The sequence below is a fragment of the Marmota monax genome, unplaced genomic scaffold (assembly GCF_021218885.2).
Source record: "Marmota monax isolate L192 unplaced genomic scaffold, Marmota_monax_Labrador192_F-V1.1 WCK01_AAM20220418_F8-fsc00035, whole genome shotgun sequence".
Classification (NCBI taxonomy): domain Eukaryota; kingdom Metazoa; phylum Chordata; class Mammalia; order Rodentia; family Sciuridae; genus Marmota; species Marmota monax.
Window position 1 is genome coordinate 15,459,271 of NW_026691961.1, and position 25,730 is coordinate 15,485,000.

General features: G+C 54.9%; 1 protein-coding gene across 1 annotated transcript in view; it reads right to left on the reverse strand.

Annotated features, from left to right (window-relative positions):
• The window catches only part of Tekt5 (tektin 5), a 35,210-nt gene extending 12,607 nt beyond the window's left edge, over positions 1-22,603 (reverse strand). The window contains 6 exon segments of the mRNA XM_046426416.2: positions 7,858-8,080; positions 12,191-12,260; positions 12,263-12,330; positions 17,890-17,960; positions 18,797-18,880; positions 21,373-22,603. Coding sequence (XP_046282372.2) covers positions 7,858-8,080; positions 12,191-12,260; positions 12,263-12,330; positions 17,890-17,960; positions 18,797-18,880; positions 21,373-22,059 — 1,203 coding nt within the window. The 5' untranslated portion in view covers positions 22,060-22,603.
• Between the last annotated feature and the right edge of the window lie 3,127 nt (positions 22,604-25,730).

The following is a 25,730-nucleotide window of genomic DNA, read 5'->3' on the forward strand; positions in this document are numbered from 1 at the left end:
CCACGTGGGAAAGGTCAGCCTGGGACGTGGGGAGTGGGTGCTGTTTTAAAGTCAGTGCCCGGAGGGAAATAGGGGCTGGTGAAAATGATCCTCGGGATCTGGTCCCCATGCCTCAGGACACGTGGCTGCTTCTTTAGCTGAATGCTATGGCATTACGGGGGTGTTTTCTTAAAAGACGGCTGCCGTCCTCATGGCCAAAGCGAGCCTTCACGCCGAGACACATGTCCCCTGGGGGACGGTCACCCCCAGCCGAGGCAGGAGGAATCATTCTGCCAGTAATTTTAGTCTCATCCTCATACTGTTTCCCAGCCCCACGTGTCACCTGTACAATTATTTAATATTTTTCTTCAAATAAACTCCAATTTCAGGCTTTACTGAATGTAGTTAAAATGGCATCTTTTTTTAAGTACTGGGGGTTGAACCTGGGTCTCGTGCATGCTAGGCAAGCACTTTACCCTTGAGCTACACCTTGAAAAGGAGTCTTTATATTATTGCCACAGTGGAAACGAGTCGCCTTCTCCACTAATAGAAGGCACCAGAACAATAAAGAAAATGAAAAAAAAAAAAAGGTTATTAATTCTAACAGGAAGAGAGACCCTTCCAAGGTCCTCAGCCTGAGGCTGGAGGCCTTGCTGTTGGAAAGGAAGGTGGGCAAGGGAGGGAGGTGTCAGAGCAGATGGGGACACAGGGATCTTGCTCTTTGGCACTGCTAGGATGGATGGTGGGACTTGAGGAGAGGGGAACTTTCTCGCTGGCCCTCCGTGGTGCTTAAGGACATGTAGTGATCACAGGGCAGCTCCAGGCAGCCAGCCGGCTCCACTTCCCAGGGCTCAGCTAGTTTTAGAAACCAGTCGTCAGTAGCTTGGCCACAAGCCCCGACACTGGACGTGATCCTGCTGTTACAAAGCACAGAAGCATTTCCCACTCCACAATGGGTTCCAGACCTCCCGGGACACACAGGGCTGTGCAGCCACACGTGGGACCTCAGATCACCAGCCTGGCTCTTGCCACTCAGACACAGAAAACTTCCTGCCCAGGCCTTCCCAGGAAGAGGTGGTTTTGCTGATGCTAATGGCCACTTGAAAGTCAAAACTCCAAAGAAATTTCAGCATAAAAGGCAGCCTTCAAGGTCATGTTCCCAGCCCTCCGTGGCCCCGTCCAACCTTCCCCAGGCCTGGTTGCTTTCTGCATCTGCCTCCCTGAATTTCCTGAGACACAAAACAGAATGTGAAACACCAGAGCCAGGGGCCACCGCAAGTGTGGGAAGGGGCCGTGAGCGGGTGGTGGGGACTGGGGAAAAGTGGAGGGCCAAGCCCAGTCCCAAGAGAGGCTGGGGCCACCCAGCTCCAAGCCACTGTTTCCCTGGGAGCTCTGAATGGCTAGAGCCACCAACATTTTAGAATTTTAAAAAATGTGAAATCTCCATTTTTTAATCAAAATATATATACTTTTTAATTCTACGAGTCTACATACAAATGTGTGGACCCAGCTCCTCATAGCAGCTCTATTTACAACAGCCCCAAACTTGTGAATGTTCATCAGTAGGTAAGTGGATGAGAAAATGGGGGTCTGTGTGTAACACCTCAGTGTTCATAGCCATAAACACACACTGCTCAGCAGAAAAATCAACTGTGACTCTCAAAACATTTTTCTGGAGGGGAAAAAAGCCAAATTTAAAAAAAAAAAGTCCATATAGAACGTCTCCATTTATATAAATTCTAGAAAATGCAAACTGACCCATGGTGACAGAAAACAGATCCGTGTGGTGGGGAAGTGGGGGAGGGGCAGGAGGGAGCGTGACAGAGGGGCACAAGGAACTCTGGGGTGATACCTATGGCTACCACCTGGATGGAGGTGTTGGCTGTATGACCTACAATATCAAGCTTTCCCAAATTGTACATTTGAAATATGTGCAGGTAATTGTACATTAGACATGAATAAAGTGGTTAAAAGAAAAATGTGAAAGCCAAGTAATCTGCAGGTCCAGTTCAGCATCCCCTGATCAAAACCACTCAGTCAGCATTCACTAGAATCCACCAGAACACGCCCCAGGCAGCGTGCAGGGCGCTGGGGTCGCAGAGGTGAGGGCCATGGAGGGACTCTCCTGAGAGCTTGGCAAGTGCCTGGTGTGGCCAAGGTCCAGCGACGGCCTGCAGTACTGGTAGGTATTACCCAAAGAGCCCGTCCTCTGCCCTCCTGATCCCGAAGACTCAGAAGCAACTGAACTGTGTCCTATCAATCTATCAACCTTCTCAGGGATGGAATGTTCTAAACTAGCAGCCAGTTCATCAGTCGACCCCCAGATTGGAAAACCTCAGAGATGGGCCATCTCAGAAGCCGACAGACCACAGAGACAATCCAGGTGGGAGACAGGGGAGGCTCTGGGCGGAGGCTGAGGGGGGTAGAAGCCAGAGGCTCACCGGGTTGGCTGATGGAGTGGGGGTGGCTGGGACAGAGGGGGGCATCCAGGGGACTCTGAAGTCTGGGGATGAGCCCCGAGGAGCCCTGGCAGCCCCTGGCAGCATCTGGAAGTTGGAGCTGCCCAGTGGGACAGGGGGACCTCACGCGGAGCAGCTGGGACGGTGGGGACCTGGAGCTGGGCTCCAGCCTGTGGGTTCAGATGCCTCCTGAGAGCCCACGGGAGGCCCATCAGGGGCTGGTAACTACCTGCTGACCGCTGTGGCCGGAAGGGCCCCGCATAGACTATAACCATCCAGTCCCTTCCCGGGCTGCCACGCGTTCTCCTCAGTGGCTGTCACCACCCCATCCGCCTCCCAGCTCCTCTCTGCTGCCTCTGACTACGGGAAATCCAACAGCATGTGCCGGGCGCAGCCATCAAAGGCATCAGGGAAATGGGTGGACGTATCGCTTCGAGGACCTCAAGACGGGTTCCTGGTGTGTCTGGCTCAGCATGGTCCCCCAGCTCCTCAGGTCATGGCTGTGACCCGTGTAACAGGAAAATGAGGTTTTGACTTAAGGGCTTGTGCTGTCCACCCAGGGGTGACAGAAACCCTGGAGAAGCATCGACATCTGCACAAATTGGGATGATGACGGGACGGGATGACCTGACCTGACCCCTCCAGGGAGGAGGGACTACGCCTGGTTTGTGAGCCTGGAACCAAGTGCAATCAAAGAAAATCTGATTAGGATTAAAACAGCTGAGGCTGGCCTTTGGGGAAGACTTGGTTCCTCCAAGATTCTGAGTCTGGGAAAGAGGAGGAGAGAGGGAGGGAGGGAGGGAGGGAGGGGGGAGGGGAGGGAGTGAGGGGGAGGGGGGAAGGGGGAGGGAGGGGAGGGAGGGGGAGGGAGGGGGAGGGAGGGAGGGAGGGGGGAGGAGGGGAAGGGGGAGGGAGGGGAGGGAGGGGGAGGAGGAAGGGGGGAGGGAAGGAGGTAGGGGGGAGGGAACAGCTGCTGATCCAGATGTTGTCAAAGCCAACACTTCTCACCATCTACGCTCTTGATGCTGCCTACAGGAGCTTTGGTGTCCCCAGGGAACGTGCTCAGAATGCAGATTCTCAGGCCGCTGCGACCCGCTCAACCAGACTGTGCCTCTTAACAAAGTCCCCAGGTGACCTGAGGATTACCGCGCACACAGTGACAGTGGAAGCACAGGGACCACTCACTCTCTGGCCCGAGTCCTGCTTTGCCTACGGTTCCCACCCTCTCTGCCATATCCCCACGCCACAGTGGCTCAAACCAATTCATTTTTAAAAGAAAAGAAAAACAAATCTTAACCACGTGTATTTTGAAATGAAACTTTATATCACTATTGTCCATGGAAAAAAATCAAGCATCATTCGCTATAAGTGGAAAAAAAATCATTTAGAAAATGCATGACATAAGACATAAGTGGAAATACGTTATTTAACCCTGGCTGGACACTGACTCCGCCCCAAGTTCTCAGCTCGAGGCTGCCCGGATGTGCACGGGGGACGGGATGTTCCAGAAGTGAGAAGCCATCCTAGACCTGGAGGCCTCAAAAGGACTGGAGGAGGAGGACTTTCTCACTGTTCGACTTGGTGCCCTTAATTTCCGTGTGTGATGCATTCCATGTCATTTTACCTGCCAGGAAGAGGTGTCCGTGTGTGTGAGTGTGTGTGTGTGTGTGTGTGTGTGTGTGTGTGTACACTAGGGATTGAACCCAAGGGCGCTTTACCACGGACCTTTACAGCCCATTCATATATATATATATATATATTATTTATTTTTTGCTAAGTTACTGAGGGTCTCCCTAAGTTGGCAAGGCTGGCCTCAAATTTGCAATCCTGTTTCCTCAGCCTCCCGAGTCACTGGGGTGACAAGCATATGCACCATGACAGGTGTGCACCACTGTGCCCAGCCGGTCCCCACACCTGTGGGCACTTTCTACAGCATTGTCCCCCAGACAGCCTCCCACAAGAGGCACTTTCCCCCACATTACGAGTTCCCCCCAAACACACTCAACTGGTAACTGGATGTAAGCGGGGCTTGCTTATCTCAGGGTTCCAATGGCCCTGGCTGGCGGCGGACTCAGTCCCCCAAGGCAGCAGCCTGCTCCCCCTCTGGCCAGCAGCCAGTTCAGTCCAGAGCCATCTCCGGCCCCTCTTCGAGTGGGAGCCAGATGACCAGGAGCTGCCCCAGAGCCTTGCTGTGCTCCTGCAAGGGTGAGACCCAGGGCAAGTGGCAGAGTTTGGGGTGTGACCTCAGGGATGAAATTCCAGGATCCCAGTGAACAAATGAGCCTGTCTACACTGCCTCAGACCACTGCCTGCATGGGGAGCTGTGTAGACCTTAACAAAGTGCATTCCAATGATCCCTGGGAAAATAATTACTTTGCATCATACACGAGGCTGGAATTTTCCATAGGAGCCTCTTGCCAAAGGGAACCAGGCTGAGCTCAATCAATAACAGTTAATTTCATTCTATTTTTTTGGTGGTGCTGGGGATTGAGCCCAGGGCCTTGTGCCTCGGAGGGAGGCATTCCACCCACTGAGCCATATCCCCCACCCAAGAGTTAAAGCTTCAAAGGAGCATTTCGAATCCTCTAGCTGAGCAGACTATTGAAAGGTGAGATGGTTGCTATATATTTTACTTCATCGCATCAATCTCTTCTTTTATCGTCTTCGAAAACCACCCTATGAACTAGTCACCAACCAGAAGACAGACCCTTGCTCAGGCAAATGTCAACAGTGTCATATTGCAGTCTGGTATGTTCCATATGGTGCTGGCTGGTGACTAAATAATGACTATTAATAAAAATCTATGAGGTTGCAAAATCTCTCTGATCAGCAGTGGTGGAGTTGTTAGCAATAAAGCTTCCCTGCAGACATTTTGAAAGGGAAAGGTTTCAACCACCCCCACCCAAAGGTTCTTCTCCTCTCCGTCAGTACTACTAGTAATACTCACAATCCCCTCCAACGGATCACTCACCGCATACCAAGGGCTGTTCTAAGAAGGCCACAGAAACCACTCATCCATACCCCAGAAACAGAGGCTGTAACCAGGTAGGGACCCTTACTCTGGACCCTTCCCAAGTCATCCTCAGACTGCCAAGTCCACGAGGTGAACCGTGACAGGGAGCAGGGTTTGTCCCACCCTGAAGAATGCCTCAGGAGAAAAGCACTTGCTTGGGAGCCGCAAGACGGAAGAATCTAGGTGTCCACAGAAGGACGAATGGATAAACAAAATGTGGTCTCCACAGACAGGGGAAGGTCACTGTGCCTTAAAAAGGAAGAAAGTCTGGCACTTGTGCATGAACCTTGAAACCATTAAGCTAAGTGAAATAAGCCAGTCGCAGAAAGATAAATACCCATGATCCCACTAAAAGAGGGACCTAGAGTAGACTGATTCACTGACAAAGGGGAAAGAGGAATCACTGTGAAATGGGTATGGAATTTCAGTTTGAGAAGAGGAAAATTTCCCGAGACGGACGGTGGCCACGGCTGTACAACAGGTATGTACCTATGACCACTGAACAGCACGCTTAAAAATGGTTAGAAGGGTACATTTTAGGCTGTACATATTTTGTCAAATAAAGGGGTTTTTTTGCACAAAAGAAACTTGATATTAAAAGCATTCAGTCATTCACGCACTATCCAAGTACACACACACACACACACACACAAAACTCAATGTTGTGGTCCCTCTTCATCCATTGCACAAAGATCTCAGGAGACCAGGCAGACACTAGCAGGGAGGGACAGGTTGAAGCAGGATGCCTGAAGGAGATCACATGAAGGGTAAAACGACTGACCATGCCCAGCCCCAGGTGCACCAGGTGTGGGGCAAGCAGTTACCTGCTTGACCTCAAACCCCCAAGGTTGGCATCACCCTTATCCCCATTGTACAGGTAAGGGACTGGGGCACAGAAAGGCTCCGGAAGTCATCCAAGGTTACGGAGGACTCACACCCAAGCGGCCGGGCTCGGAGGGCACACTTGTCATCACGTGGAACAGGGTGAAGCGATGATCGACATGGTCCCAGGACACAGAGGCGGTGACTACAAAATCTGAGGGGATGTGGAGGATTCCCAAAAAGGGAGTGACTTCAAACTAAGGTCCGGAGCAGGGCTTGACTACGTTACAAGCCGTGGGCCTGGCTGTGTAAATAAAGTGTTATCAGACCACAGACACACTTATCTGTGCACATATTGTACGTGGCTACTTTTCCGTTCGTCAGCAGAACTGAGTGGTTGTGACGGCCACCAGGTGACCTGCAGAGCTGAAAAGGGTCACCACGATGGCCAGTCTCTCCAGATAAACTCCCCACCCTCCAGCAGGACCTACTAGCCCCTCCCCCGGCTTCGTCCCCGATGCCTGGCCCTTGGTGCTGTCCCTCCAGAGCACTCTGCCCTCCACCCTTGGGCTCTGCATCTGTTCTCGACGTGAAGGTCACTTGCCCTTCTGCGCCCCTCCCTTGCACAGCCCCCAGCCTCTCTGACTCACCCCTCGCTGCTTCCTCCTCACACGGATCGGATCGCACCTTAATCACCAGCTTCTGTTTTGTCTGCCTCCTGCACCCGGCCAAGCAGCAGCAGATGTGGGTGGGCGAACACTGCCCCGTCATTTCCATCAAACCCCGCCTGCGCCCACAGAACCTCCCCCAACAAACAATCAAAAGGGGCGTCGTCAGCCAACACAGACCAAGGCCAGCCCCTGGGCTCCCACCCCTCCAAACACACTGCTGTCCCCAAGTCCCTCCTGTGTAAATTTCACAGCCACCACCGCTCTCCAACCAGAACGGAGGGGACAGGGACCCTGTGAGGTCCTCTTTCATTGCCACTGTCCATGGTGGCCTCTGGCAGCCGGGAGGCTCTCTGCACTTAGGCTGAGTAGGGTGGCTGAAGGCCCTGCAGTGAGACTCCCTGGGTGACCCCAGAGGTGCAAAGGGCGTGACACAGACCCATAAGAGAGTGTGGGGGGGTGTTGACATGGGGACAGGAGGAGGTGGAGGGCAGAACTTGGCAGTCCCCAGCAAGGATCGTCAGGCTGTTGCAGACCCTTGAAGGCAAAGCCTACATTTCCAAAGATGCTGAGGTAGGCAGAGATGGGCTGGGACCAGCAAGGACAACGAGTTCCAGGCCCCCGGTCACGCTGAGTCCCGTGGTCCTCCCGTGGAGGAGGAAGGGCACTGGGAGCCATCAGCAGCCTCTCGGGGGCCGTGGTGACAGCCAGGCCAAGCTCCATGATCAGTGATCAAGGGGTGCTCACGCTCCCCAGGAAGCTCACAGCCCCTGTCCCCATTTGAGGTGGACAAGACTTAGACGGTGGGGGGACCATTTCAAACTAGGGTGGGCTCAACTCCCAGGTGCAGCCGAGACCCACTGGAGGACGGCGAAGGCTCAGCAGGGGACAGAGCTCCTCGGACGCACCAGCCCACCTTAGCCAGCTGTGTCTGCAGCTTGTTCTTCGCCTCCGTCTCCTCGGCGATGCGGGCGTTGAAGGCCAGGTTGGTGTCCCTGAACTGCTTCCACAGCTGGTCGGACAAGCTCTCGAGGAGGTGCTCTGCCTCCTCCCGCAGCCGGATGGAGTTGGCCCGCATGTTCTGAGAGTGCCTGATGTTGTCGTTGCTGAACTTGGCCCAGGTATCAGGCACGGAAATCCTGCAAAAGGCACCAGGATAAGTTTCGCACAGGGGTGACAGGGGTGACCCTGTGCCCGGGGTTCTCAACCTGGTCCTTCAGGTCAAGAGTCTTTGTTGTAGAAGGTCCAGCAGCCTCCCTGGCCCCACCAACGGGATGCCAGCAGCCCCTCCACACACCCAGTTATGAAAACCACAAACGTCCCCTAGGGGAGGGGACACAAATGTCCTGATCCAATCCCTCCTTTAACAAAGGCTGCAACTGCAGCTAGCAGGAGGGCGCTCAGCCGGCTGGTAGGAGAAGAGAGGCCCCTTACAGAGCGCTTCCTTGTCCCCTCAGTACCATCCCAAACAGAGCCAGGCCAAGAAGCAGGCACTGGGGTGCGGTGGAGACTCTGTCCCTCCGGCGGCGCCCATGCTACTCTCCATGGCTTCTTCGCCCCCCATGGGTGTTTTGCTGGGGGTGGGGTGGCCTGGTTCTGCAGTACTGGGATCACACCTCGGGCCTCCAGCATGCTAAGGCGTCTCCACCACCGGCTGCAGCCCCGCCCAACTGAGGGTCTGGAATTCCCCCATGTGCCAACACTGCCTAGGCACTTGAGACGGAGCTGTGAGCAAGAAGAGCAGCGTCCCTGTCCTCAGAGGAGGTACTTCCACAGAGTCACGGGGAGGCCGGAACCAGGAGCAGGAAGGAGAAGCGATGGCGTGTCCTCGCGTGTCGGTGGTGAAGGGTGCAGGGCACAGCAGCCTCCCACCCCCTAGCCACAGATTGCTCTCTGCTGTGGTCGCTATGTGACGACCGAGGTCTGAGAGTATCACATGGAAAACTCCGGAAATGAATGATCGGTAACTTCCAAATACCTTTGGCTACATTGTTACGATTATCCTATGTAATTGGCTACTGTGGTCAATAGCTTCCGGGGCCTAATTTATACGCTAACTCGTCACAGGGATGTGTGTCTAGGAAGAGACGCAATCCACATGGGGCCTGGTGCTATCCATGGCTTCAGGCATCCACCGGGAGTCTCAGAATGTACCCCTGAGGATGGGGGCAACCACCACACTCAGCCAGAAGTTGAGGTGCCATGGATTCCCAAATGCACCCCAGCTGTGAGGGGCGAGAGGGGAGCAGTAGGTGTCCAAGAGCCAGGGAGAGGCGCAGCCCTGGAGGTGCCCAGTCCCTGGGGACGAGGGAGAATCACAGCCCCTCTCCTCTGGGGGGTGTCTTCCAGAGGTGCCCCTCCTCCTGGATGAGCCCAGCAGAAAGTGAAGGGCAGAGCACCCAGGAAAGGTGGCCGCAGAGGGCAGCCCAGCAGGGCAGCTGGGGAACGGATCTGGGGAGCCAGGGGGGACCGTCACAGGCAGGGAAGGCTTCACGGAGGTGGTGCCGCCCGCCTGAGGACTCACATGGTTTAGTCAAAGTTCTTCTGCAACAAGCAACCCCAGGACCATTTGGGGTTCCCTGCTCTGGGGGGACCTCCAGGGGGGACACGCACTTCTCTGAGCTGGCTTCACGGTGGCTACACCAGACCACATAACTTCTCAAGTCCTGTCTAGCCTGGGAGGATGCCACTTCTTATAGGAAGCTGACTTTTATTCTCAGGCAGCAGGAGAAAAGGAGTCTACTTCTCTGAAATGGGAAATATGTTTCTTCTCAGAAACGCTAAAGCACGCTGAGGTGTGGGGAACAGAATTTCTAGAAGTCCCACGTGTGAGCGATGGCTCCGCGGGCTCTCCTCTCTTTTCTTTTTTCCGGGGTGGGGGGTGGTCACAGGGATTGAACCAGGGCCCTGCACCTGGCACGCTCTCACCTTGAGCTACATCTCCAGCCCATTCTATTTCTGATTCTGAGACAGGGCCTCACTTAAGTTGCTGAGGCTGGCCTTGAACTTGCAACCCTCCAGCCTCTCCCTCCCAGGTCTCTGGGGTCACAGGTGAGTGCCACCACACGGGGTTCCTCTGCCTGGCCCAGAGCCCAGCCACAAGCAGAGGCTCAGAGAGAAGTGTCTTCTCCAAGGTCATCTGTAATCACCATCCCCAAGACACTGCCGAAGGAGAGGAGGCTGAGCACAGCAGATGAGACCTGCAAGTACACTCTGGGTGGACCCGCCACTGCTGAGCGGGACTGTCGTGACACCAACAGCAACCTCTAAGCCTTGCCCTCCCCTGGAGCAGACAGCTGAGCTCCCCAGAGAAAACAGCCGCTTAATCACATTCTCCCCAGGGGCATCTACCAAAGGCAGCCTGCGTGCCTGGCAAGTCATGAGCCTCAGTAGGGAGGATGTACTGTCCCAGAGCCCGTGCCCTCTGGAGACTGGAGGGACAGCAACTTTGCTGCAGAGGCAGGAAGATCCATTGATCAAACAACCACGCGATGTCCAGTGTGGGCTGAGGTCAACAGCTCTGCCACTTGCTGTGCAAGCTTATGACAGTCACTTCACCTCTCTGAGCCTTTGTTTACTCATTGTGAAATGGGGATAATAACGGTACCTATCCCCCCAGGGTTCTTGAGTGACTAAATGTGAAATACTTATCAGGGCACCGTACACAAAATAAGTGACTCTTCATTACTCACAAGAGCTGCATGTAAACTCTGTGCACCATCTAGCACATGGCCGACATCAGAAAGAGGCCTCTGCTGCCCCCATCACCACCATATTCATGAGTTGATCCACAGCAATGAACAGGCACACTGTGATCCAGTCACCAACCACACCTCCTCAGTCTGCCCAGATGTGGCCCTGCTTAAGAAAACTCCAATGCAAAGCCCTGAGCCAGCACATCTGGGAAGCAATTAGTCACCCAAACAGCAGCCCTCGCTTTCCAGCTGGATGAGGGACTTTAAACAGCCGCCCCTCCTGGACTTGGAGGCCAGACGCCCCAGCAGCCAGCTGCCGCCAGGTTTGGGGGAGGCATCTGTTTGTAAAGAGGGACCCTTTGGACTTCCTGTGCAGACGGGCAGCTGTGGCCAAGGGTGGCCGAGCCCCCAAGTCCTGCTCAGCCTTCCAGTGCCTGGGGGACTCCCCGTCGTCGGGAAGAGGAGGCGGCTTCCCTGGGAGCTGCCGCAGCTATGAATCCAGAGTCACCGCGACACCGCCATGTTTGCAAAGATCCAGAAAGCCAGCCCAGACCTGGGCCGCAGATGGCTTACAATTCTTCTCCCCTTTCCTGCTCTCCCCTCCCTCCCCCTTCCTCCTTGCATTCAACACATGCTCACCTGCACGTGCCAAGAGCAAGCCTGTGCGCTGGAGGTGAAGAGAAGGAGTGCGGGCGAGACCAAGAGAGCGCCCGCCCTCCGCCAGCGCATCTCTGCCAGCACTCATGGCCCCAGAGCTCAGACGGGAAATTCTACATGACCCTCCACGAGGCGGTGACATGCCCCTGATAGTGCCAGGCGTACGAAAGGCACCTACCTCATTGCTGCCAGGACAAGAAAATGAGGATACAAAGCAAGCTCTGATAACGGTCGCCATTATCATCCACACCAGTCTCTGTGCTTACGACGTCCCATGCCCCCTTTCAGTACACACAGCAGCCCTGGGGAGCGGGTACCCTGGGTGATACAGGTGCAGAAATGGAGTCCAAAGTGTCAGCATGGAGGCTGGGACTTAAAGCCAGGCAGCCTTGTCCTGGCATCCACCCTCCAGGCGTCACTGACTCTCCCCACCAAGCGGGGTTGCCTGCTCCTGCTGGTGACAGCCCTTTTGCTTTGGAATTTGTCTGGCGGGATGGCCAAGAGAGGCACCCCAGGGTGCCCTGGCAGAGCAGCAGAGGCTCTGTGACCCTCACTAAGTCAACCACATGCTCTTTCTTTCTGGAATTTGGATCTTGGACAAGGTGGGCCAGGGGTGGAAAGATGGCCACCCTCTGACAATCCAACTGAATAGCTCCCACTCCTGCCAAACGGCCAGAAACTTGCCCTTGTCTCTGTGACCCTGCTGCAGGTTTCAGTTAATTCTATTTCATCCTAAGTTGGCCAGACTTCGATTCTGCTGCTTGCAACAGCGGGTTCCCATTCAATCACACTGCCTCTCCTTGGCTGGCACACGATACTCCTTTATGGTGCCATGGCAGAAGCCAAGGCCCTTGGTCCCACAGACGGCCCAGAATGGAGGCAGAGTCCAGTACTTACTTGCCGTCACACTTCTCCATGCCATGGAAGAAGGAGATGCAGTCCGACGTGCTCCTCAGGTTAAAGCACTGTCAATACACTCGGCAGAGTTTTTGTCCTCGATGTCTCCCTCCAGGGCGTGCTGAGCATCTCGGTTATCCCTGCAGGGAGGAAGGATGTGTCCTGGGCCAGGCACTTACCCAGAGTCACCACCCAAGGTCACACAGCAGGGGAATCCAGAGAACAGGCAGCAAGCCAAGTCCCTGGACTCCCAGGAAGGGTCTGTCCACACCCAGTGGCTTCTCAGCCTTCTTCCCACGTTGAGGTTCCCACCGTGTACCCAAAGCCACCCCTACTACAAGTCCCCTGAATCCAATCAGAGCTGCTGTCTTTTAGAATGGGAACGGAAGGCATGAACTGTAAGAGGGTGGACTGCCAACATTTTAGGCTTAGTGTGTCATATGGTCCCTGTTACAACCATGCCCCAAAGCAGTCACAGGTTATATGTGAATGAATGGGCATGGATTCCTTTCAGTAAAACTTTATTTATAAGAACAGATGGTGGGTTGGATTCCTCCCTCCAGCTGTAGTTTGTGGAACTAACTTAGAAGATACTAATTCATACTTCGGACAAAACCTGTATCAAGTCAAACTACTTCTCAGATTATTGTGAATGACTGCTGAGCACAAAGGGATAGGTCATAAGTAAGACTTGGTCACTGCCTTCAAGTGGCTGAGATTTGTAAAATAGAGTAAAAAATAGAACAAATAGAGTAAAAAATACGGCACAGATTGGTCAGAGCAATGGTGAGAGTCTTAAAAGGATACAAAGTAACCCAAAGGAGGAAACCATTAATTCTAGGATAAGGGAAGGGCTGCCTGAGAAGGGTCTGAGTAGGGTTTCCATAACAAACAGAAGACATCATGAACAAAGTTACACTGGGGACGAGAACTCCCAGCTGAGGAGACGACATGGGCGAACGCAGAGACGCTAGAAATGCCCAGGTTTGAGGGACTAGTGAGGCTCATTAAGTCAGTGCCAGTTAGGAGTGGGAGGAGTTAGGGAACTGGGTGGGGTCATGAACTGGGTGGAGTCAAGGACTGGCAGCTGTCTGGGATTGGATGAGGTCATGGACTGGGTGGAGCCAGAAACTGGGAGGAGTCAGGGTACAGTCAGGACTAGGTGAGGCAATGTACTGGGCGGAGTCAGAGGTGCAGTCTAGGAATGGGTGAGGTAATAGCTTGGGTGGAGTTGGGAACTGGGTGGAGTTAGGATGGGCGGAGTCAGGAACTGGGTGGAGTCGGGAACTGGGTGGAGTTAGGATGGGCAGAGTCAGGAACTGGGTGGAGTTGGGAACTGGGTGGAGTCGGAAACTAGGCGGAGTTAGGATGGGCGGAGTCAGGAACTGGGTGGAGTCAGGAACTGGGGGGAGTTAGGATGGGCGGAGTCAGGAACTGGGTGGAGTTGGGAACTGGGTGGAGTCGGGAACTGGGTGGAGTTAGGATGGGCGGAGTCAGGAACTGGGTGGAGTTGGGAACTGGGTGGAGTCGGGAACTAGGCGGAGTTAGGATGGGCGGAGTCAGGAACTGGGGGGAGTCAGGAACTGGGGGGAGTTAGGAACTGGGTGGAGTCAGGAACTGGGGGGAGTCAGGAACTGGGTGGAGTCAGGAACTGGGTGGAGTCCGGGAAGTAGGCGGAGTTGGGAACTGGGCTGAGTTGGGAACTGGGTGGAGTTAGGAACTGGGCGGAGTTGGGAACTGGGTGGAGTTAGGAACTGGGTGGAGTTGGGAACTGGGTGAAGTTAGGAACTGGGTGGGTGGAGTCGGAATTGGGCGGAGTCTGGGGAACTGGGTGGAGTTGGGAACTGGGTGGAGTTGGGAACTGGGTGGGTGGAGTCGGAATTGGGCGGAGTCTGGGGAACTGGGTGGAGTTAGGAACTGGGTGGGGTTAGGAACTGGGCAGAGTTGGGAACTGGGTGGAGTCGGAATTGGGCGGAGTCTGGGGAACTGGGTGGAGTCAGAACTGGGTGGAGTTAGGAACTGGGTGGAGTTAGGAACTGGGTGGAGTTAGGAACTGGGTGGGGTTAGGAACTGGGCAGAGTTGGGAACAGGGTGGAGTCGGAATTGGGCGGAGTCTGGGGAATTGGGTGGAGCCAGGAACTGGGCGGAGTCGGGAACTGGGGGGAGTCTGGGGAACTGGGGGGAGTCTGAGGAACTGGGTGGAGCCAGGAACTGGGCGGAGTTTGGGGAACTGGATGGCGTCAGGAACTGGGCGGAGTCGGGAACTGGGTGGGTGGGTTTAAAAACCGTGGGCTCTGGGATCGCCAAGGTGAGCAGGGGTCAGGACTGGATTCCAGAGAGCTGGTGTCTCAGCTAGGCCTAGACAAGGCCGCTGTTTACCAAACTCCAGACCTCGACAACCATATTCATGAATCTTACCAAACAGCAAAGCACCTGTACTATTATTTACTTAGTATTCTCCTCCTTTTGAAATCGTTTAAAAAATATAAATGAATGTGTTTTAAAAGGGAAGTTTACGTTCCTGTCTTTAAAGGAAAAACAATAATGGTATCTGCTAACAGAAGGCCTCCTCTTCCCTGAATACTAAGTAAACACTAACTACATCCCAGCTAGAATCTTTTGTCTCCAGAAGCTTCTAGGCTCAGCCCTTTTTGTGTCTCTGTTGACTGAAAAAGAATCAGTCTTCTTTAAAGACCCAAAACATCCAGCGGAGCCTTGGTCCTGAAGCACTTAGAGGACTTCTACAACCTTCCCTGAGAGAGGCTGTCGGACACCACTGGGTGGTCTCCCTGGGGCCTCTCTCCCACCTCTGGTGTGAGCCCCTCCCCATGCCTTGTCTCTGTCCACCTCTACAACCTCTCTTCCCTCTGGGCGTCTCTGTCTCGGGCCTCCGTGGGCCCTGGCTCCTCCATCCTCTCCTCTGTCTGCCTCTCTGTCATAGACAGTGGTTTCAGGCAACCCAGGAGCAAGGAAGCTAACTCCCGATGGTGAGTTCCCACCTATCAGGATACAGAGGTCTTGTCAGGCAGGAGGAACCATCCCCGGACATTTGGGCCTTGAATTGGCAGAGTCAGGAGAAACTGGGCCCTGCCACCTAGTGAACAGGAACCTAATGTGAAAGTGCGCCTCAGAGCGTGACCGGGAGGCTGGGGCCTCCGACTCCAGCTGCTCCAGCTGCCTGGCCCTGCCAGTGAGGTCTAGGAAACGGGGGGGGCAGACCCGGCCAGCCTACTGGCACACGGCCCAGGGCCAGGCTGGTGCAGGGCTCACCCTGCTGCCCACCCACCAGGAAAGGCCAAGTCTGGCCCTTCCCCGTCAGGAAGAGACTTCTCTGCTCCTGGTGGGGCGAGGTGCCGGGGCAGCTGTGGGCCACAGGCCTTCCTTGCCCAGAAACCCCCCCAGTCAACAGCAGGTGCAGGGAAGCCACCCGATCAGGTCAGCAGCGGGGCCTCCCCCAGGGAGTGAGGATGTACCCCATGGCCCCAGCCCTGAGCCTCTGAGGTTCCAAGTGAATTAGGACAATTCCAGTCCCTCCAGCCGCTAAGCTGCTTCCCACAAGGTGACAGGCCTCCTTCAATCGAGAAGCCGCTGCCCAAAGCAAACTGCCTGTGTTGAGTTCCCTGGTCATTTCCATCTCCCCGGCTCTCTCCCAGCGTCCCTCCCTCTCCCTCTCCTCCCCATGTCTGTCCCTCTCCAGCTCTTGGGTTTTCTCTGTCTTTGTCCACCTCTTGGTTCCTCTGACTGCACCTCTGTCTGTCTCTGTCCCTCTGTCTCCCTGCTCCCTTCCTCTGTCTCTCTCTCTCTTTATATCCCTCTCCTCCTCGCTCTCACTTTCCAGTACTGGGATGCAGCCCAGCAGCACTTTACCAATGAGCTGCACCCCTAGGCCTTTATACTTTTGGAAAGAGTCTGGCTAGGTTGCCCAGGCTGGCCTTGAACTTGTGGCCTCCTGCCTCAGCTCCCGAGGTGCTGGGATCACAGGTGTGTGCCTGACCCACCAGCTTCTCTGTCTCTGGTAGTGGTGCCGGTCCTGCCTCTCCCTGTCTCTTTCCGCCTGTCTCTCTGTCTCAACCTCTCTGGTCTCCAGCCCCCCACTTCTGGTTTCACCGTCGGGGGTGGCGCCTGACCCTCCCCACCCATCGCAGCAGTGCTCTTCTGGAGTTCCGCTCCCCAAGTTCCTGTCTGGCCTTTCATCCACTCGGCCAGCTCTACGTGTCCCCTGTTCTGAACCTCAGCCTCCTGCCACCCTGGGCCCTGTTTTGCCACGTCCCTATGCCAGCCATGAGTGGAAAATCGGTCTCTTAACATAAGTTGGAGATCACAAAAACAAGTGCAGAAGAAGAACAGAAGAGGGCCCAGAAGGAAATAATGGCCTACAGTTGGTCGAGTCTCAACAAAGTTACCAGGACACACAATAGGGAGGGATGGTCTCTTCAATAAGTGATCTGGGGACAACTGGATATCCACATTCAAAAGAATGCACTCAGACCCTTACCTCACACGTGTACAAAAATCAACTCAAAACTGTCTGAGATGTAAGATCAGAGGCTGTAGAACTACTGGGAGAAAACCGGCACAGCCCGAGTCTCGGGTCTGGGAGGTGATTTTTTGGATATAACTGCAACAGCTCAGGTAACAAAACCCAACACAGACAGATGGGATTGGATCCAACTGTAAAGTCTCTGCACAGCAAAGAAACCGATCAACTGAGCAAAGAGAAAAGTGTTTGCAAACCACACGCCTGATAGATGGTTAATATCCAAAAATACATAAGGAACTCAACAACGGAACAGCAAGAAAACACACCGATTTAAAAATTGGCCAAGGATTTGAGGAAGCATTTCTCCAAAGAAGGCATGTAAATAAACAATAGGGTCATAAAACATATCCAACATCAGAGAAATGCATATTAGAACCCTCTAGAGGTCTCACCTCCTCCCTGTTAGAATAGCTGTTCTCAAAAAGAGACGATGGTGTTGGGGAGGCTGGGGGAAAAGGGAGCCCTCACACACCGCTGGTGGGAGTGGAAACTAGAACAGCCAGTGCTGTCATCCCAGCGGCTCGGGAGGCTGAGGCAGGAGGACTGTGAGTGCAAAGCCAGCCTCAGCAAAAGCAAGGCACTGAGCAACCCAGGGAGACCCTGTCTCTAAGTAAAATACAAAGTAGGGCTGGGGACGTGGCTCAGTGGTCAGTGCCCCCGAGTTCGGTCCCCAGTACCGCCACCCCCCTAAAACAACGTCAGTGAAGAGGGAAAGCCAGCTGACCAGCAGTCCTGAGAGAGTCAGAGGTGAGCGCCCGCCCAGGGCCAGGTGGGGAGCCTGAGTTCTGGAAGCGGCCATGGGCCCCAAGCCCCGTAAATCTCAGCCTCCCTTTAATCAGGAGAGGGGCCTGGCCTTTCATGACACTGGTTACGTCATCTTCCAAGAACAAAAAGCTGACTCCTTTTGAAGGCCTCCTCCAGCTCCTCCAGAGGGCCCATCCCTCACCTAGCTGCCCATGCCACCCACACTCTGCTGGCTCCCCGAATTGCTTGGGAGGTGACAGGACTGGCCTTGGGGAGGCTGCTGACCTCCACCAGGGCCTCACTGCAAACAGGCCACTCACAAGATGGCCTGAGCCTGCACATCTCAGGCCAGATCTTAAAACCAGCCTGTGCACCACGGGAATTGGTGACTTGGAAGTCACAGAGTGGGGCCTACCGCATCTGGATGTCGATCTGGCGAGCTAATTGTCTCATCTGTTCTTGGCAACATTTTAGCAAATCTACTTCCTGAAATACAAAAGGTCAGAAAGAGTGGACCGGGTCAGAAATTCCCTGGGTCAGAGCGCCCCTCCAGCACCCCACCCTCCTTGCCCCCAGGTGAGAGCCAGGGGCCAGCTTCAGAGCACCACCTGCCCCGCCCTACTTTCATTTCTATTTGCTTTTGGATTAAAATAAGACCCAGCACATACTGTGTGACGGGAGCTCACCAGTACATATGATCATTAAATAATGCCCATGAAGAAGTCTGAAGTCCGATATGCACGCGCAGCAGGTGTTGGAGAAACACTAGCTTTGGTTTTTGCTCTTGGTGGAATTATTATTGTACCCAACTTGGAAATGAGGAGCCCGGGGGCCAAGGAACTTCACGTTGTGGTCTGGATACGGAATATCACCCCAAAGCTCTGGTGCAGAGGGCTTGGTCCCCAGGGCAGCCGTGTTCAGAGGCGGGAGGTGACGGGATCATGAGGCTCTGGCCCCATCCATGAACTGATCGCTGAGAGGCTCATGATTTAACGAGATGGTGGGAACGTGGGGGATGGGGCCTCGTGGGAGGAAGGAGGTCAGTGGGGGTGAGTCCCTGGAAGGTGGACCCCCACATCTTGTCTCCAGTACCTTTCTGCCTCGCCCCCTCTCCCCCTCCTCCTCCTCCTGCTGGCCACCATGAGCTGGGGGCAAAGCCCTGCGGGGCCCCTCCGCCATGATGTCTGCTCCCCACAGACCTAGCAGCTATGCAGCAGCGCAGTGGACAGCAGCCTCTGAGACCAAAGTCTTTCCTCCTAGACGTGGACCGACCGGCTGCCCTGCCCACTCCCTGGGGGGGGTAGGCCCGGGAGACCCCTCACCCGGATAAGGTTCTTCTCCACGCTGTCATGGACCAAATCAATCCCGATCCTTTTCTCTCGATGGTAGAGACACTCCAGGGCCACCTGCAGGGAGATCAGGAAAGAGTGTCTTCTTCCCGGGGCTGGACATTGACCCTGAGCTCAGTGACACACAGGACCTTGGCTGGGATCCCATCGTTCCTCTGAGAAACCTGGTATTTCATAGGGCCTCACAGAGGCCTCTGGAGGGCTCTGCCTCCCTCAGTGGGCACTGTGGGGTGCCGAGGCCAGCGCGTGAGGAGATGCAGGGCCCATGTAGAGAAAGCAGGATAAGGCAGTGTCCCAGGAACCAGTGGTGACTGAGATATAATCTCCACAAGCTGTCCCCAGCCTTCCCGGCTACAATAATGGATATGGCAGCTGTCACTATGATCTCAGATAAGACAGTATCAGCTGCTATCCTCCATGTGTGCTCTGTCATAAGTTTAGATCCAGGCTTCGTCCCTTCCTGTCATGTGCACTGGGGCAAGTCACTCAGCCTCTCTGACCCTCGGTCTCCTCATCTGCCGATCAGCGTGAGATTGGTGCATCTTTCACAGGCTGGTTGTGCATTTCAACCCAGCTGAAAGGACACAGCTGAAGGAATGTGATCATCTCCACCTGGGATAAGGGCGGTGATGCAAATGACTGGGGTGATGTGGATGGGCAGGGCTCAGGGAGGAATTCTCTAGGGAGGAGACAGAGAGACTGCTCATAAGAAGCAGAGTGCAGAGATGAGTGGAGACATGGGGCAAGAAACAGGAGCTGCAGGTGCAAAGGCCCTGAGGCCACAGAATGCACAGACAGGAAGCCCTTGGAACTGGAGAAAGTGAGGCTGGAGCAGAAGCAGGGGCAAGGTCACGGGGGAGGGAAGAGGAATTCAGGAATTGGGTGTTAGATTCTGGGACTCCATCCAGGGAGCCAGTGGAGGAATGATAAGACTCACTTTAATATTTGAAGTCACCCTCTGGCTGCTGGGGGGGGGGGAAGGATGGGTTGGACGGGAGCAGGAGGTGGAAGACCGGGAAGGAAGTAGTTATGTCCATGTCCAGTGAGAGGCTGCCCGGCTGAAGGCAGCCAGGGGACGGAGAGAAGTGGAGAGACCGAGATGCCCCCATCCCTGGGCCTCCGTAGGGCTGATCAAAGGGGTCACATGGGACCAGGCAGAGCTGGGCTTTGCAGACATGCTGGGGAGTGGGAGCAGGAGAGGGGGGCAGTAGGTGGTGGACGCTGCTGTGGGGCTGTGAGGAGCAGCCCTGCCCACCCCTCTCCTGAGGGGCCAGCCAGCAGATGAAGGCAACGTTGGACACCTTCCCCTAATGGGGCTGGGAGTCCCAGAGACATGCTGCCGAGTCTCTTCGGGCATCTCAAGGCAGGACTTCTCCTACCACGGGTCCTGCACAGAACGGGGCAGAACAGCTGTAGGAGGCTTCCAGGCAGGAGGCCCTGGGTCTCTGGAATGTCCAGGGAAAGCAGATCCCCGTCCCGTGTCGCCAAGATGGTTTCCACAGCATGAGGCAGGAGCTACCGGTTCCCCACCCAACGTCCACCCAACCCCTTCCACGCCTTTCTCCAGGAGCAGAGAAAAGCAGTCATTTCCCAGACTCTTCTGCAGCCAGGGAGCCCCTGCAAATGGGCTGAAGAGGCCAACCCACGAGGGCCTTCTGGGAACCTCCTCCTGATGACAGGGGACACAGCTGCACCGTCGCCTTCTCCCCACCCCGTTTCTGGCCTCCAGGAGAGGACCACAGGGCTCCCCTCAGGCAGGAGCCTGCAACAGGAAGTGTTAGAACTCCATTTGCCATTGACGGCAGAGTGTTAAGACAGAGCCTGGTCCCAGCCATCAGGTGGAGGGCTGCAGGCGGATCTGTCTCCCTCTGCAGTTCTGCGGGGCTGGGCCACGCCCCGGGCACCTGCTGCTGCAGCCCAGAGCAACCCGAACGGCCCGGGAACGGACCGAGGCCAAGGAGGGGTCGGGCAAGCCCACCATGGGTCACCTCGTCACTTATTCAACCGCTGTCTACCGAGTGCCTAGTGGGTGCCACTCTCCGCCCTCGGCTGGGCGTGCGTTCAGAATGCTGACCTGGACAACAGCCGGCAGGGACCCGGGTCACTGAGGCCTGCAGGACACAGGGGGCTGCACGGATGGTGGGTCTGGGGTAGGTGCGCGCACGGGGGACCAGCCCTGCCTGGTGGAGCCCACGCGCCCTGCAGGTGGAAATCCACCAAGGAGAAGTGTAGGGCGTGGCACGAGTCCTCGGCAGGGAGGAAGCGCAAGCGCGACTTCAGGCGAGTCCTCGGAAGCCGTTGGCCAGGTGGACCACCTCCGCACCTGCGCAGGGGGCGTCGGCGCGCACGGGTCTCCGCGGAACCCCGCCCCCCGGATGGAACCCCGTTCGGCCCGAGGAGTCTTCCCTTCAGCTTATCCTGAACCCACTGTTTCACCTTGAAGGTGCGGTCATCAACATGGGCGCAGCGCACACCCCCTTGCGGTGCCTGTCACCTGGACCCGCGGTCGAGGGGGAGGAGGGTGCGGTGCCGACGGGGCGGGCCCTCACCTGCAGCGGACAGTTGAGCTCCTCGGCGCCGCGCTCCAGCCGCCTCTTGAGGGTGTCCATGCTGCGGTTCTCGGTCAGAAGCCTGTCCAGCTCGTAGCACAGCTCCGACTTCCAGAAGCCGATGTCCGTCAGTCTCTGGCCCAGGTCCCGGGACATCCCCTCCTGCATCTGGCGCGTCAGCTGGTCCTTGTCCTGCATGAGCCTCCTGGTGTCGCCGGTCAGCCGGCCAGCCCACAGGCGCGAGGCCTCGGCGCCCCGCAGCTGCAGCTGGGTGGCCTGGTCCCAGTCCTGGGCACTGTAGCGACAGAAGAGCGCGGAGCCGAGCGCGGGCAGGATGGTGGGCGGGCGCAGGGGGCTGCGGCGACACTCATCCGGGCAGGCCTGGCCGTCGGAGACCTGGTAGAAGAGGCTGGGTCTCCACGAGTTGAGGTAGCGGTACCCGGGCAGGTGGTAGGGCGGGTAGCACTCGTGGACGGCCGGGCTCTGCACAGCCTCGGGCGGCGCCATCAAGGCGCAGGGCTTCTTGGGGCCACAGTAGCTGGCGGCCTGAGAGGTTCCGAGAAACTCCATCCTCCCCCATGGGCACCAGGCGGCCAAACTCTGCCCAAGGGGCTCCAGCATCAGCAGGAACCGCGAGAGGGCTTCACTGGGGCTGGCAGGACCTCTATGACTCAGCAGTGGTGTCATAAAGCCTGGGGACAGGGGCTGTGAGCCCAGCCTGTGCTCTCTTTCAGGTCAGTGGGGTCCCTATTGTCCAAATCTAAACTAATCCATCAGTCACCAAAGGGATTATGAGTCTCACAATCCACAGATTGGGGCATGCAAGAGAGGGCACGTCTCTCTTTCTGTCACCACTACCTCTGTCTCTCCAGACCTAACTACGCCCAGGGAGAGAATTTAATGTCGTTCGCTCCAGTAAGGGACCCACTCAAGGTCAGTTTGGTCAAAGTTCTTTTCTTTCTTTCTTTGTCCCCAAGATGGCATCAAAATGGTCCACCCATACGTAGGATACCACTTAGCAACAGTACTCACAACAAAGATCAACCTTAACCTGTTCTGCTAAGTAGCTAGGTTCAAACACGACAGCCCGTGTGGTTTCGTTGGTGATATTCTGCAAAGACGGATCCATATGGACAGGAGACCACTCATTCATTGCTGGAGGGCAAGGTGGCAGGAGCGTGGGTCACCAAGGGGCGTGAGAAAATTGGGGGCAGGACTGATAAAGTGTTCTATATCCTGATTAGGGAGGAGATGATACAACTCTATAAGTCAAAACTCATAGAACCCATAGAGCTTCCCACTAGTAAGTTTTGTTGTTCATGAATTATATGATGGGGCTTCAGCTTGAGCACCATGAGGCAGAAACTATGCCCATCACTAAATCCCTGGCATCCAGCATACTATTGAATGAATGGACTGGAAACTAAAATGAGATGCTTTATTGTTCCAGAAAAAGTACTCAATTCCTCGCTCTAAAACAGCATTTTCCCCCAACCAAGAATCTCTCTCCACTCTTGACTCTGGGTACAGCAACAAAATGTGCAGGTATGGGACAGGAGGACTGCTGATTTGTGGGGCTTTTCCCACCTTTGGGAATGCAGCAGAGGGGACTCTGACCCTCAAATGCTCCTTCTTAGTAGATGCATCAGTCAGTTTTCCGTTGCTATAACAAAATACCTGAGATCATGGACTTCTAAGAGAGAAGGTTTATTTGGGCTCATGGTTTGGGGAATTCCAGTCCATGATTGGATGCCCATTGTTTTGGGTCTCTGATGAGCAGTGGGCCACTGAGGAGGCAGAGCACCGTGGCAGGAACACGTGGTGGCGCAATACCACTGACATCATGAGCCAGGAATAGAGAGGAAGAGAAGGGACTCAGGCCCCTCAGTCCTCTTGGAGGGCACACGTCCAATGACCTAGGTACCTCCCACTAGGCCCCAACTCCTAATGGTTTCTCCACCTCCCAACAGTGGCCTGCTAGGGACCAAGCTCTTGGCCCGTGGGTTTGGGGGACATTCAGTGTGGAGTGGGTATGACAGAAGGTGAGAGGGTGAGGAGAAAAAGCATCTATTAAGCACCTGCTGGGTACTGATGCTTTACATATGCCAATCTGTTTTCTTTCCTCAGTGAACCTACAACACTGCTAACTTACAGGGTGGGTTAAGGAAAGCCAGCAGACTCCGGAGTCCCCAGTGCCTACAGCACTTATTTGCAGGATATTTTAAGGCAGGACATCCCACAGAGGGATCCAAGAAGTGGGCCAAAAGGTTTGGGGTACTTTGTAAGCGTGAAACTCTTATGGTAAAAATTTCTGGGTGCAATATCAAGTGTAAAGTTGGGCTGGGGTTGTGGTAGAGCGCTTGCCTACCATGTGTGAGGCACCGGGTTCAATTTTCAGCACCACATAAAAATACACAAAATAAAGGTCCATTGACAACAACAACAAAAAATAAATTTAAGAGTCTAAAGTGAAATTTAGGTTTTCTTTTCATCCTTGACTACTGTCAGTCTCCCCAGATGTGACTACAGATTTTTTTAGAAATATTCTATACATGTATAAGTGTGTGTACACATAGCACCACCACTACCACACATGCTTTTCCCATATAATAGTAGCTCCTGGGGATGGACTATGCAATTTCAGGATGTAAATATCCACCTCTTCCTTTTTAGTGGCTGTGTAGTGCTCCATTGTACAGATGTACTGTTATTTATTTGACCATTCCCCACAGCTAGGCATCCCAGATGTTTCCTGACTTTTGTTCTCACCAACATTGCACTAATAAATTCCAAGTGCAATCTCTCTCAGCCAGATTCGTGGAGGTGTAATTTGCACACTGAAATCCACCCTCCTCCTGCCACAACCACAACCAAGATTAGAACATTCCTGTCACCCAAGGAAGTCCCCTGTGCCCTTCCCCTGCCACCAGGGGACCCTGCCCCACGAATGCCATATACACAGTCAGATGGTGTGTAGTCCTGGGAGCCCGGACCCTTTCCCTGAGTGCATGCCACCAAGGCCCTCCCCTGTACTCTGTGGGCAGGTGTGACCTCGGCAGCAGGAAGACCAACCCTGGGAAGGCACAAGTTGTTTGTCCTTGGAGGTCGGATGTGCGCAGGGCTGCAGACCTCTGGACGGACTTCCTACCTGCCCCAGGGCTTTCCCAGGACCCAGGGTCTCTGTGGGGAGCAGCTAATCCCTGGCAGAGGGTCCTGCTTCAGTGCACACAGGTCAACACACAAGCACACAGGTGCGCATATAATAGCTTGTCAAACATACACATTACACGTGCAAAGTCAGACCTCAACCCCGAGCTTCAGGCTGTCCTTCCAGGAACCCCACCTCACTTAGGACCAGCCAGGACCTCGGATGGCCAAGCAGGCAGAGGGGCAGTTCTCTGGTGACTCAGCTTCCATTCATGGGGGACAGGTTCAGAGGGCTCTACTCCCACACAACTCCCCAGGTTGCGACCTGGAGCCCAGGTGAGCAAGACCCTGGATGCTTCTGGCCTGCAGAAAGCTGTCCCTCCTGGAGGCACAAAGGGACGTTCTCTGTCCCCTGCTCAGGGTCCTGCTCAGGTGGGGCTGATGGGCCTGTGGGACTTGGCCTGAGCCCAGTGGTCACATGGAGAGAAGGTCAGCGAGCAGCAGGGCCAGAAGGGGCGTCCCGAGACCTCCCCACCAGGTGCCAGGTCAAGGCTGCCGGGGAGGGGAGGAGAGTCGGCACAGGCTGAGCAGGCTGAACCTGTCCCCCATGAATGGAAGCTGAGTCACCAGAGAACTGCCCCTCTGCCTGCTTGGCCATCCGAGGTCCTGGCTGGTCCTAAGTGAGGTGGGGTTCCTGGAAGGACAGCCTGAAGCTCGGGGTTGAGGTCTGACTTTGCACGTGTAATGTGTATGTTTGACAAGCTATTATATGCGCACCTGTGTGCTTGTGTGTTGACCTGTGTGCACTTTTATTCCTGCTCTAAAGAAAGACAGGAATCTATGTCGGGGGTCAAACAGGGAAGTGGGAAAAGCCTGCGAGGTGTGCTGTTTTTGTTTGGAAATTGAAAATCTTAGTTCTTATCATGGAATTTTGTATTGAGAACAACATCCTTAAAATTGAAATGCATTCTTCTTTTTACTTGTTAATTGTATTAAAACTAACTGAAAACACAATAATTACTGAAAATACTATTGTGTAAAGCAGGAGGGGTTAAAAAAAAATATGGACCCTGGGTGTCAAGTACCCCAGGCACACTGCTGCGTGCAGACCCGCATCCACCACACAAGATGATTTTCAGTCTCTCTTAAACCGCGTTGCTGGAAAACTCATTCTTTCTGAAATGCCGGGTGGCAGCCGAACCCAAATCTCG